General features: G+C 48.6%; 1 protein-coding gene across 1 annotated transcript in view; it reads left to right on the forward strand.

The window, feature by feature from the left end:
• LOC306770995 (uncharacterized protein) overlaps positions 1 to 15,054 on the forward strand; it is a gene marked incomplete at both ends in the record, with an annotated part of 195,560 nt that overhangs the window by 100,198 nt on the left and 80,308 nt on the right. Inside the window, 7 exons of the mRNA XM_079260015.1 lie at positions 10,279 to 10,290; positions 11,182 to 11,271; positions 11,949 to 12,002; positions 12,099 to 12,152; positions 13,132 to 13,185; positions 13,268 to 13,321; positions 13,445 to 13,498. Of these exons, the coding sequence (XP_079116141.1) occupies positions 10,279 to 10,290; positions 11,182 to 11,271; positions 11,949 to 12,002; positions 12,099 to 12,152; positions 13,132 to 13,185; positions 13,268 to 13,321; positions 13,445 to 13,498 (372 nt within the window). The remainder of the gene's footprint in view (positions 1 to 10,278; positions 10,291 to 11,181; positions 11,272 to 11,948; positions 12,003 to 12,098; positions 12,153 to 13,131; positions 13,186 to 13,267; positions 13,322 to 13,444; positions 13,499 to 15,054) is intronic.

Genomic DNA, 15,054 nt, shown 5'->3' on the forward strand with positions numbered 1-15,054 from the left:
GATGCAGACGTACTGGCTGGATGCAGACGTACTGACTGGATGCAGACGTACTGGCTGGATGTACTGTCTGGATGCAGACGTACTGACTGGATGCAGACGTACTGACTGGATGCAGACTTACTGACTGGATGCAGACGTACTGACTGGATGCAGACGTACTGACTGGATGCAGACGTACTGACTGGATGCAGACGTACTGACTGGATGCAGACGTACTGGCTGGATGCAGACGTACTGGCTGGATGCAGACTTACTGACTGGATGCAGACGTACTGGCTGGATGCAGACGTACTGACTGGATACAGACTTAATGACTGGATGCAGACGTACCGACTGGATTCAGACTTACTGACTGGATGCAGACGTACTGACTGGATGCAGACGTAGTGACTGGATGCAGACGTACTGACTGGATGCAGACGTACTGGCTGGATGCAGACGTACTGACTGGATGCAGACGTACTGACTGGATGCAGACGTAGTGACTGGATGCAGACGTACTGACTGGATGCAGACGTAGTGACTGGATGCAGACGTACTGACTGGATGCAGACGTACTGGCTGGATGCAGACGTACTGACTGGATGCAGACGTACTGACTGGATGCAGACGCACTGGCTGGATGCAGACGTACTGACTTGACGTACTGACTGGATGCAGACGTACTGACTGGATGCAGACGTACTGGCTGGATGCAGACGTACTGGCTGGATGCAGACTTACTGACTGGATGCAGACGTACTGACTGGATGCAGACATACTGGCTGGATGCAGACGTTCTGACTGGACGTACTGACTGGATGCAGACGTACTGGCTTGATGCAGACGTACTGACTGGACGTACTGACTGGATGCAGACGTACTGACTGGACGTACTGACTGGATGCAGACGTACTGACTGGATGCAGACGTACTGGCTGGATGCAGACATACTGACTGGACGTACTGACTGGATACAGACTTACTGACTGGATGCAGACGTACTGACTGGATGCAGACGTACTGACTGGATACAGACGTACTGGCTGGATGCAGACGTACTGGCTAGATGCAGACGTACTGGCTGGATGCAGACGTACCGACTGGATACAGACGTACCGACTTGATACAGACGTACCGACTGGATGCAGACGTACTGACTGGATGCAGACGTACTGACTGGATGCAGACATACTGGCTGGATGCAGACGTTCTGACTGGACGTACTGACTGGATGCAGACGTACTGGCTTGATGCAGACGTACTGACTGGACGTACTGACTGGATGCAGACGTACTGACTGGACGTACTGACTGGATGCAGACGTACTGACTGGATGCAGACGTACTGGCTGGATGCAGACATACTGACTGGACGTACTGACTGGATACAGACTTACTGACTGGATGCAGACGTACTGACTGGATGCAGACGTACTGACTGGATACAGACGTACTGGCTGGATGCAGACGTACTGGCTAGATGCAGACGTACTGGCTGGATGCAGACGTACCGACTGGATACAGACGTACCGACTTGATACAGACGTACCGACTGGATGCAGACGTACTGGCTGGATGCAGACGTACTGACTGGATGCAGACGTACTGACTGGATGCAGACGTACTGGCTGGATGCAGACGTACTGGCTGGATGCAGACTTACTGACTGGATGCAGACGTACTGGCTGGACGTACTGGCTGGATGCAGACGTACTGACTGGATACAGACTTACTGACTGGATGCAGACGTACTGACTGGATGCAGACGTAGTGACTGGATGCAGACGTACTGACTGGATGCAGACGTACTGGCTGGATGCAGACGTACTGACTGGATGCAGACGTACTGACTGGATGCAGACGTAGTGACTGGATGCAGACGTACTGACTGGATGCAGACGTAGTGACTGGATGCAGACGTACTGACTGGATGCAGACGTACTGGCTGGATGCAGACGTACTGACTGGATGCAGACGTACTGACTGGATGCAGACGCACTGGCTGGATGCAGACGTACTGACTTGACGTACTGACTGGATGCAGACGTACTGACTGGATGCAGACGTACTGGCTGGATGCAGACGTACTGGCTGGATGCAGACTTACTGACTGGATGCAGACGTACTGACTGGATGCAGACATACTGGCTGGATGCAGACGTTCTGACTGGACGTACTGACTGGATGCAGACGTACTGGCTTGATGCAGACGTACTGACTGGACGTACTGACTGGATGCAGACGTACTGACTGGACGTACTGACTGGATGCAGACGTACTGACTGGATGCAGACGTACTGGCTGGATGCAGACATACTGACTGGACGTACTGACTGGATACAGACTTACTGACTGGATGCAGACGTACTGACTGGATGCAGACGTACTGACTGGATACAGACGTACTGGCTGGATGCAGACGTACTGGCTAGATGCAGACGTACTGGCTGGATGCAGACGTACCGACTGGATACAGACGTACCGACTTGATACAGACGTACCGACTGGATGCAGACGTACTGACTGGATGCAGACTTACTGACTGGATGCAGACGTACTGACTGGATGCAGACGTACTGGCTGGATGCAGACGTACTGGCTGGATGCAGACTTACTGACTGGATGCAGACGTACTGACTGGATGCAGACGTACTGACTGGATGCAGACGTACTGGCTGGATGCAGAATTAATGACTGGATGCAGAAGTACTGACTGGATGCAGACTTACTGACTGGATGCAGACGTACTGGCTGGATGCAGAAGTACTGACTGGATGCAGACGTACTGGCTGGATGCAGAAGTACTGACTGGATGCAGACGTACTGACTGGATGCAGACGTACTGGCTGGATGCAGACTTACTGACTGGATGCAGACGTACTGGCTGGATGTACTGACTGGATGCAGACGTACTGACTGGATAAAGACGTACTGACTGGATAAAGACTTACTGACTGGATGCAGACGTACTGGCTGGACGTACTGGCTGGATGCAGACGTACTGACTGGATGCAGACGTACTGACTGGATGCAGACGTACTGGCTGGATGCAGACGTACTGACTGGATGCAGACGTACTGGCTGGATGTACTGTCTGGATGCAGACGTACTGACTGGATACAGACGTACTGACTGGATACAGACTTACTGACTGGACGTACTGACTGGATGCAGACTTACTGATTGGACGTACTGACTGGATGCAGACGTACTGACTGGATACAGACGTACTGGCTGGATGCAGACGTACTGGCTGGATGCAGACGTACTGACTGGATGCAGACGTACTGGCTGGATGCAGACGTACTGACTGGATGCAGACGTACTGGCTGGACGTACTGTCTGGATGCAGACGTACTGACTGGATACAGACGTACTGACTGGATACAGACTTACTGACTGGACGTACTGACTGGATGCAGACTTACTGACTGGACGTACTGACTGGATGCAGACGTACTGACTGGATACAGACGTACTGGCTGGATGCAGACGTACTGGCTGGATGCAGACGTACTGACTGGATGCAGACGTACTGGCTGGATGCAGACGTACTGACTGGATGCAGACGTACTGGCTGGACGTACTGACTGGATGCAGACGTACCGACTGGATGCAGACTTACTGACTTTATGCAGACTTACTGGCTGGATGCAGACTTACTGACTGGATGCAGACTTACTGACTGGATGCAGACATACTGACTGGATACAGACGTACTGACTGGATACAGACTTACTGACTGGACGTACTGACTGGATGCAGACTTACTGACTGGACGTACTGACTGGATGCAGACGTACTGACTGGATACAGACGTACTGGCTGGATGCAGACGTACTGGCTGGATGCAGACGTACTGACTGGATGCAGACGTACTGGCTGGATGCAGACGTACTGACTGGATGCAGACGTACTGGCTGGACGTACTGTCTGGATGCAGACGTACTGACTGGATACAGACGTACTGACTGGATACAGACTTACTGACTGGACGTACTGACTGGATGCAGACTTACTGACTGGACGTACTGACTGGATGCAGACGTACTGACTGGATACAGACGTACTGGCTGGATGCAGACGTACTGGCTGGATGCAGACGTACTGACTGGATGCAGACGTACTGGCTGGATGCAGACGTACTGACTGGATGCAGACGTACTGGCTGGACGTACTGACTGGATGCAGACGTACCGACTGGATGCAGACTTACTGACTTTATGCAGACTTACTGGCTGGATGCAGACTTACTGACTGGATGCAGACTTACTGACTGGATGCAGACATACTGACTGGATACAGACGTACTGACTGGATGCAGACTTACTGACTGGATGCAGACGTACTGACTGGATGCAGACGTACTGACTGGATGCAGACGTACTGACTGGATGTACTGACTGGATGCAGACGTACTGACTGGATGCAGACGTACTGACTGGATGCAGACGTACTGACTGGATGTACTGACTGGATGGAGACGTACTGACTGGATGCAGACTCACTGACTGGATGCAGACGTACTGACTGGATGCAGACGTACTGACTGGATGCAGACGTACTGACTGGATGCAGACGTACTGACTGGATGCAGACTTACTGACTGGATGCAGACGTACTGACTGGATGCAGACGTACTGACTGGATGCAGACTTACTGACTGGATGCAGACGTACTGACTGGATGCAGACGTACCGACTGGATGCAGACGTACTGACTGGATGCAGACGTACTGACTGGATGCAGACTTACTGACTGGATGCAGACGTACTGGCTGGATGCAGACGTACTGGCTGGATGCAGACGTACTGGCTGGATGCAGACGTACTGACTGGATGCAGACGTACCGACTGGATACAGACGTACCGACTGGATGCAGACGTACTGGCTGGATGCAGACGTACTGGCTGGATGCAGACTTACTCACTGGATACAGACGTACTGGCTGGATGCAGACGTACTGGCTGGATGCAGACGTACCGACTGGATACAGACGTACCGACTGGATACAGACGTACCGACTGGATGCAGACGTACTGACTGGATGCAGACTTACTGACTGGATGCAGACGTACTGACTGGATGCAGACGTACTGGCTGGATGCAGACGTACTGGCTGGATGCAGACGTACTGACTGGATGCAGACGTTCTGGCTGGATGCAGAAGTACTGACTGGATGCAGACGTACTGACTGGATGCAGACGTACTGACTGGATGCAGACGTACTGACTGGATGCAGACGTACTGGCTGGATGCAGAAGTACTGACTGGATGCAGAAGTACTGACTGGATGCAGATGTACTGACTGGATGCAGACGTACTGGCTGGATGCAGAAGTACTGACTGGATGCAGACGTACTGGCTGGATGCAGAAGTACTGACTGGATGCAGACGTACTGGCTGGATGCAGACGTACTGGCTGGATGCAGACTTACTGACTGGATGCAGACGTACTGGCTGGATGTACTGACTGGATGCAGACGTACTGACTGGATAAAGACGTACTGACTGGATGCAGACTTACTGACTGGATGCAGACGTACTGGCTGGACGTACTGGCTGGATGCAGACGTACTGACTGGATGCAGACGTACTGGCTGGATGCAGACGTACTGACTGGATGCAGACGTACTGGCTGGATGTACTGTCTGGATGCAGACGTACTGACTGGATGCAGACGTACTGACTGGATGCAGACTTACTGACTGGATGCAGACGTACTGACTGGATGCAGACGTACTGACTGGATGCAGACTTACTGGCTGGATGCAGACGTACTGACTGGATGCAGACGTACTGACTGGATGCAGACGTACTGGCTGGATGCAGACGTACTGACTGGATGCAGACGTACTGGCTGGATGTACTGTCTGGATGCAGACGTACTGACTGGATGCAGACGTACTGACTGGATGCAGACGTACTGACTGGATGCAGACGTACTGACTGGATGCAGACGTACTGGCTGGATGCAGACTTACTGACTGGATGCAGACGTACTGGCTGGATGTACTGTCTGGATGCAGACTTACTGACTGGATGCAGACGTACTGACTGGATGCAGACTTACTGACTGGATGCAGACGTACTGACTGGATACAGACTTACTGACTGGACGTACTGACTGGATGCAGACTTACTGACTGGACGTACTGACTGGATGCAGACGTACTGACTGGATACAGACGTACTGGCTGGATGCAGACGTACTGGCTGGATGCAGACGTACTGACTGGATGCAGACGTACTGGCTGGATGCAGACGTACTGACTGGATGCAGACGTACCGACTGGATGCAGACTTACTGACTGGATGCAGACGTACTGGCTGGATGCAAACTTACTGACTGGATGCAGACATACTGACTGGATGCAGACTTACTGACTGGATGCAGACATACTGACTGGATACAGACGTACTGACTGGATGCAGACTTACTGACTGGATGCAGACGTACTGACTGGATGCAGACGTACTGACTGGATGCAGAAGTACTGACTGGATGTACTGACTGGATGCAGACGTACTGACTGGATGCATACGTACTGACTGGATGCAGACGTACTGACTGGATGTACTGACTGGATGGAGACGTACTGACTGGATGCAGACTTACTGACTGGATGCAGACGTACTGACTGGATGCAGACGTACTGACTGGATGCAGACTTACTGACTGGATGCAGACGTACTGACTGGATGCAGACGTACTGACTGGATGCAGACGTACTGACTGGATGCAGACGTACCGACTGGATGCAGACGTACTGACTGGATGCAGACGTACTGACTGGATGCAGACTTACTGACTGGATGGAGACGTACTGGCTGGATGCAGACGTACTGGCTGGATGCAGACGTACTGGCTGGATGCAGACGTACTGACTGGATGCAGACGTACCGACTGGATACAGACGTACCGACTGGATGCAGACGTACTGGCTGGATGCAGACGTACCGGCTGGATGCAGACGTACCGACTGGATACAGACGTACCGACTGGATACAGACGTACCGACTGGATACAGACGTACCGACTGGATGCAGACGTACTGACTGGATGCAGACTTACTGACTGGATGCAGACGTACTGACTGGATGCAGACGTACTGGCTGGATGCAGACTTACTGACTGGATGCAGACGTACTGGCTGGATGCAGACGTACCGACTGGATACAGACGTACTGACTGGATGCAGACGTACTGGCTGGATGCAGACTTACTGACTGGATGCAGACGTACTGACTGGATGCAGACGTACTGGCTGGATGCAGACGTACTGACTGGATTCAGAAGTACTGACTGGATGCAGACGTACTGGCTGGATGCAGAAGTACTGACTGGATGCAGACGTACTGACTGGATGCAGACGTACTGGCTGGATGCAGACGTACTGACTGGATGCAGACGTACTGGCTGGATGTACTGACTGGATGCAGACGTACTGACTGGATAAAGACGTACTGACTGGATGCAGACTTACTGACTGGATGCAGACGTACTGGCTGGATGTACTGACTGGATGCAGACGTACTGACTGGATAAAGACGTACTGACTGGATGCAGACTTACTGACTGGATGCAGACGTACTGGCTGGATGCAGAAGTACTGACTGGATGCAGAAGTACTGACTGGATGCAGATGTACTGACTGGATGCAGACGTACTGGCTGGATGCAGAAGTACTGACTGGATGCAGACGTACTGGCTGGATGCAGAAGTACTGACTGGATGCAGACGTACTGACTGGATGCAGACGTACTGGCTGGATGCAGACGTACTGACTGGATGCAGACGTACTGGCTGGATGTACTGACTGGATGCAGACGTACTGACTGGATAAAGACGTACTGACTGGATGCAGACTTACTGACTGGATGCAGACGTACTGGCTGGATGTACTGACTGGATGCAGACGTACTGACTGGATAAAGACGTACTGACTGGATGCAGACTTACTGACTGGATGCAGACGTACTGACTGGATGCAGACGTACTGGCTGGATGCAGACGTACTGACTGGATGCAGACGTACTGACTGGATAAAGACGTACTGACTGGATGCAGACTTACTGACTGGATGCAGACGTACTGGCTGGATGTACTGACTGGATGCAGACGTACTGACTGGATGTACTGTCTGGATGCAGACGTACTGACTGGATACAGACGTACTGACTGGATGCAGACTTACTGACTGGATGCAGACGTACTGGCTGGATGCAGACGTACTGACTGGATACAGACTTACTGACTGGACGTACTGACTGGATGCAGACTTACTGACTGGACGTACTGACTGGATGCAGACGTACTGACTGGATACAGACGTACTGGCTGGATGCAGACGTACTGGCTGGATGCAGACGTACTGACTGGATGCAGACGTACTGACTGGATGCAGACGTACTGACTGGATGCAGACGTACTGGCTGGACGTACTGACTGGATGCAGACGTACCGACTGGATGCAGACTTACTGACTGGATGCAGACTTACTGGCTGGATGCAGACTTACTGACTGGATGCAGACATACTGACTGGATGCAGACTTACTGACTGGATGCAGACATACTGACTGGATACAGACGTACTGACTGGATGCAGACTTACTGACTGGATGCAGACGTACTGACTGGATGCAGACGTACTGACTGGATGTACTGACTGGATGGAGACGTACTGACTGGATGCAGACTTACTGACTGGATGCAGACGTACTGACTGGATGCAGACTTACTGACTGGATGCAGACATACTGACTGGATACAGACGTACTGACTGGATACAGACGTACTGACTGGATGCAGACGTACTGACTGGATGCAGACGTACTGACTGGATGTACTGACTGGATGGAGACGTACTGACTGGATGCAGACTTACTGACTGGATGCAGACGTACTGACTGGATGCAGACGTACTGACTGGATGCAGACTTACTGACTGAATGCAGACGTACTGACTGGATGCAGACGTACTGACTGGATGCAGACTTACTGACTGGATGCAGACGTACTGACTGGATGCAGACGTACTGACTGGATGCAGACTTACTGACTGGATGCAGACGTACTGACTGGATGCAGACGTACCGACTGGATGCAGACGTACTGACTGGATGCAGACGTACTGGCTGGATGCAGACTTACTGACTGGATGCAGACGTACTGACTGGATGCAGACGTACTGGCTGGATGCAGACGTACTGACTGGATGCAGACGAACCGACTGGATGCAGACGTACTGGCTGGATGCAGACGCACTGACTGGATTCAGACGTACTGACTGGATACAGTCGTCCCGACTGGATGCAGACGTACTGACTGGATGCAGACGTACTGGCTGGATGCAGACGTACCGACTGGATGCAGACGTACTGACTGGATACAGACTTACTGACTGGATGCAGACGTACTGGCTGGATGCAGACGTACTGACTGGATGCAGACGTACTGACTGGATGCAGACGTACTGGCTGGATGCAGACGTACCGACTGGATGCAGACGTACTGACTGGATGCAGACGTACTGACTGGATGCAGACGTACTGGCTGGATGCAGACTTACTGACTGGATGCAGACGTACTGACTGGATACAGACTTACTGACTGGATGCAGACGTACTGGCTGGATGCAGACGTACTGACTGGATGCAGACGTACTGACTGGATGCAGACGTACTGGCTGGATGCAGACGCACTGACTGGATACAGACTTACTGACTGGATGCAGACGTACTGGCTGGATGCAGACGCACTGAGTGGATGCAGACTTACTGACTGGATGCCTTCGTACCGACTGGATGCAGACGTACTGACTGGATGCAGACGTACTGACTGGATGCAGACTTACTGGCTGGATGCAGACGCACTGACTGGATGCAGACTTACTGACTGGATGCCTTCGTACCGACTGGATGCAGACGTACTGACTGGATGCAGACTTACTAACTGGATGCAGACGTACTGATTGGATGCAGACGTACTAACTGGATGCAGACGTACTGATTGGATGCAGACGTACTAACTTGATGCAGACGTACTGACTGGATGCAGACGTACTGACTGGATGCAGACGTCCTGACTGGACGTACTGACTGGATGCAGACGTATTATTTTGCACCTTTGAAAGTCGCAACCGTCAGTGTGTTGTTAGTCAATCAGTGTGTACTTTATGAGTGTGTAGGGAGTTTACACATGCTGTAGTACACCTAAACCGTCAGTAGATCTGGTCCTATTAGTCACTGCAGGTTTAATCATCATGTTTTCTTTTCTCTTTTTCTTTCACAGGATGATGAAAGGGTAAGAATGAATTCCATTTTTCTCTTCTAAATTTGAAGGATTTTGCAGTTAAATGTGTCAGAACAGCAGAACACACAAACTGCAAACTGCTGCCGGTTGGTGTGACGTTCTGAAGCCTTAGATTCAGAAATGTTTAAACCTCACTGGTGGTTTCATCCAATTAATTACAATTTTAATCATCTGAAAATATAAAATTTTAAGATTTAGATTATTTTCCTGTAATATATTGTTGTAGTTTTTTTTATGTTTAGTAAAAATATTTATTTAGTGTTTAAATATGTTTAATATTCAGTTATTTATTCATTTGATGAACTTATGTTTTACTTTCCCAATCTTACTTCCTTATTTGCTCTATTTTTAGTTATTTTAATTGAAGTTTACACGAGAATACTAAACCTAAATTTTATACAGCCGCAGTTAAATACACTTTTCCATTTAACCCATTAAGTGTGACCAGATCTGTTACTGGTTGCAGTTGAGGAAGAAATTCCTCATCATCCCCACCTACCATCACTTCATCAGTCTTCTCACCAAGACGTGGATGTTCCTATCTGACTCCATACTGGTCCTGATACATTTCACCTTTCACACCTCTTCTAGCAGCAAGGCTAAACGTCATGAAGCCATCACATCTTTTATTGTTGACAAAATAAGAATCAGTGAATAATGACATTTCCCTTTGTGTCAACCAGTGGTCTTCGCTCTGGTGTTATTTATTTATTTATGTGTTTCTTTTCTTTTGCATAGCAGCCTGAACATTCAGCAGGTCTGTGATGATAAAGCAGTGAAAAAGCAGCGGTCTTCAACACATTTAACTAAACTGGGAATGTTGGGATGCAGCGGGCTTCACCAGTGAGGTCGTGTAACATGTCTGTCAATCCGTGTCCTCAGTGTCCTCTGAATCGAACAGCGGCGGTGGAGGAAGAAGATTGTGTCTGTGCAGTTGGTCCGCCAGGGCAGCGTGGACCACCAGGACGCTTGGTAACAACACACACACACACACACACACACACACACACACACACACACACACACACACACACACATTATCCTGTTTACATTTTAGCTTTTACCAGTTTCCCACCATATCAATGCCTCAGTAAATGCTGGTTTCCAGTTTGGATGATGTATGGAAGAGGCACCAAACTGCTGGTTTGAGACGTTGATGTGGCTTTGATGCATCACATGAGATATGTGTGTATAAAGATGTAGCTCCGTGCTAATGACCTGTAATGATGTTTGATTGCAAGAAATGACTTCTGATGAGGATTTATTTTCTCACTCTCGTGTTTGGATAGCGACTTTAACATGCAATGTAAAAAAAGGTTAAAAATAAAGTAACACAGCAGAATTTCCTCTTCCTAACCAAAGCCATAAAGTGGTACATGCATAGGAACACTGCTGTGGCTTTTCAGCCTGCAGATGGTCACAGCACAATTCCTGCACTCAGTTAAAGCTTGGACGGCGGGTTTTGTGGAAGATATTTGTGTGAAGATACAAAAAGATTAAACTGACTGAAGAGAAGCACTTTGCTTTATTTAATGTGAGAGGAAGTGTTTGCATCAGTGTGTGACGGCTGGACTGGCAGGGCCAACGTACAATGCATGGAGCTGAGATGACATAAATGGACGTTGGGATGAAATACTTTGGTGTTACAGGGTTTACGAGGGGAGAAAGGGAGAGAAGGACCCCCAGGACCTGATGGTAAGCCTGTAAGTGCTAATAACGTTCACTGTAATCTTTTCTTATTGTTGCCATGGTAGCTGTATGAAGGTGAGGAAGTCAGGTTGTTTTGTCTCTGTTCTCAGGGTAAAGATGGGAAAAATGGTGATCCTGGTCCTCCTGGACTACCGGGGATGAAGGTGAGACCATCCATCTTTGTATGTTTAATTTAGCTTATGACTGAACTGGTGATCGAACCATTACTGTCCTGGTTCCCAGGTTCATGTTCATGGCATGATGAAACACCACTGGTAGCTGGTTAGTTCCTGTTAGTGCCAGGCTAGCTCAGTTAGTGCCAGGCTAGCTTAGTTACTTCCAAGCTAGCTCAGTTAGTGCCAGGCTAGCTTAGTTAGCTCCAAGCTAGCTCAGTTAGCTCCAGGCTAGCTCAGTCAGCTCCAGGTTCTAAATGTCTTTAGAAAAAACAGAACACACAATCTGTCTACATTCTTCTCACCCCACACCTGCCTCACATGCATTACCCACGGTGTGCTCCATGCACACTAGCATAATACATTTTTTCCTTAATAATCTCTGATTAGATAAAAAGAACAAACACAGTTTAAAAATATTTTTAAAAGGCAATGCACTTCATTAAAGTCAAACAGTAGGTGTGTTTCCATGACACCAAGAATTGAACAAATTTTAAGCTCTCATGAGGTGGTTATTCCAATGTTTCGCTATAGAAATATCTTGTGGAATGAAAAGACTAGTTTACATGTCCCCAGATGTGACGTAGGGGCTCATGACCGGTTCATATCCAGTACAGGTGGCGCAGTGTGGAACAAACAACAACAAATGTCAGAGTTTTAGAAAAGAAAATGAGGTAAAAGGTTTAGAAAAATTTGCCGCAGCAACTAGAGAACCCCAAAACAACGCTACGTGGCTACCTTGCATAGGCCACAATTCTCATCAAATCTTGTGAGACAGATTTTCCCAGAACTGAGGCTTTTATGTGAAACACTGTTCAATGGAAATATCTGCTAATCATAGCGGTTGTATGTAGAAACTTACAAATATCGCTTTTACTTTGTAAAAAATGTCATGGAAATACAACTAATGATCTTAGTACAATGTTGTCAGCTGTGTCCACTCTAAACCATCTCTTCCCTGACTGGATAGGGTGAAGAAGGCCCAGCAGGACCAAAAGGAGAGCCTGGTCGACCTGGTAGCAAGGTATGTTTAGATGCATTTGAGTCAGTCTTGTCTTTTTCTGCTACGTAGCTTGACAGTCACCTGTGACTGATGCTGCCTGCAGGGAGACAGAGGAGAGCTGGGCCCACCAGGAGAACCAGGACCAGTAGGACCCAAGGTCAGAAATGCTTTATCCAGCATATGTGTGTTAGTTGTAGCTCTGTAATCCATCTGGAATCAGAAAAAGGCACCATAAAAATGATTTAAAATGAGCATAGCTGGATAATGTTGGTGTGTGCAGGGATTTCTTGGTGTGAAAGGGGAACCAGGACTTCCAGGAGAAGCTGGGCCTGTGGTAAGACCCACCTTCCTTCAGCAGAATAACCAGAAGTATGACATTAACTACTGTAATGGTGCTGGAACTGGCTGCTCAGAATGCTCACTGTCCAACCAGGGGGAACCAGGACTACCAGGAACCAGAGTGGTTGGATCACCAGGACTGAAGGTCAGTGCCAACAATGCCTGAACAATCAGCTTTGCACAGGTTTGACTGTCATGTACACACATGTACAGACATGCCATGTAAAGGACGGTAAGAATATTTTACATAAAACATTAAAACAAAATGCAAAAGAAACATTAAAAAGATTAAAATAGATAGAAATAAAGAATAGAAAGAAAATAAAAAATAGAATAATTAAATGGAAACAGCAGAAGTTTAATAGAAAGAAACAGATGTGGGACAGAAGCAGACCTTGGTGGGACAACATGACATCATCGTCATCACTGTCGATGCACTTGTGAGAAAATATATTCAGGAAGAACTGAACAGGTTTTCAGAGCCGATTTAACAGGTTTTCTGAGGTTCGTTCCAATATCAGGAGCAGAAAAATGACATTTGGTTCGACCTGTTGAGAGGGAGAGCACAGTGGACCCAGGTGATCTCAGAAGTCGCTTTGGTAGGACCTTTTGGACCAGAACCATTCAGAGCCTTGCAAACCAACAGCAATATTAGGATATCAGTTCTTAGTGTGACCGGAAGCCAATGCAGAGATGCGAGAACCAGAGTGAGATGTTCCTTTTCTACTGGCCATTGTGACGCAGCAGCATCTGGATTAGCTGCAGTTGCAGAGAAAATGTAAAAACTACATCAGTCAAGACTGCCAAAAACAGTCTTTATAGATCACGCTGATCCAATTCCCCTGCTCTAGACAGGGTAGGCCACTCCGGTCTGAGTCAGGACTGTAGCTTAGTTGCCTACCCCTGCTCTAGATCTATTCCTCAGGTGGTAAAACGCTGATCTGGTTCTTGCTTTTATGGTAAAACTTAGCTGAGAGTCATAATGACACCAAGGCTTCTGGACTCATCTGTTGTTTTTACCTTTCCCAACCAAAGCTGGGCACTCATCTTCATTTTCAATCACAAATCTGCTTAATGGTTTGACTGGGGCCAGAACTGAAGTTTTGTCTGGGACCAGAGTTCCCTACTGAGACAGTAATGTGGAGCAGTGTTGTCAACTAACCATCAGTATGTTTGTTTCCATGATCCAAGCTAGTGGATGTAGATAGATGCCGAACGATGGGAGGCCCAAGATGGAGCCTTTGTTACTCTGTATGACATTTATTAGATTTTATAAATGATTCAGTTTCTGTCTTTCAAGTAGGATTCAGGTTAATTTAGAGATGGACCTGAGATTCTCAACCCAGTTTATCACCAGGATGTTCTGGTTGAACGTTTCATGGCAGGGCTAACAACTAAAAACGGCTTCAGGTCAAGTTGGGACATTTTGTATCGGAGCCAATGGCCAAAGCGAACCTGAGCATGCAGAGGCTCAAGTTTACACATTTTTTAAACAGACTGATGGACCAGGCAACTGGGGAAACACTGAAAAAGGGCAAGAGGAAATTCCAA

This window comes from Telmatherina bonti, assembly GCF_933228915.1.
Source record: "Telmatherina bonti genome assembly, chromosome: 20".
NCBI lineage: Eukaryota > Metazoa > Chordata > Actinopteri > Atheriniformes > Telmatherinidae > Telmatherina > Telmatherina bonti.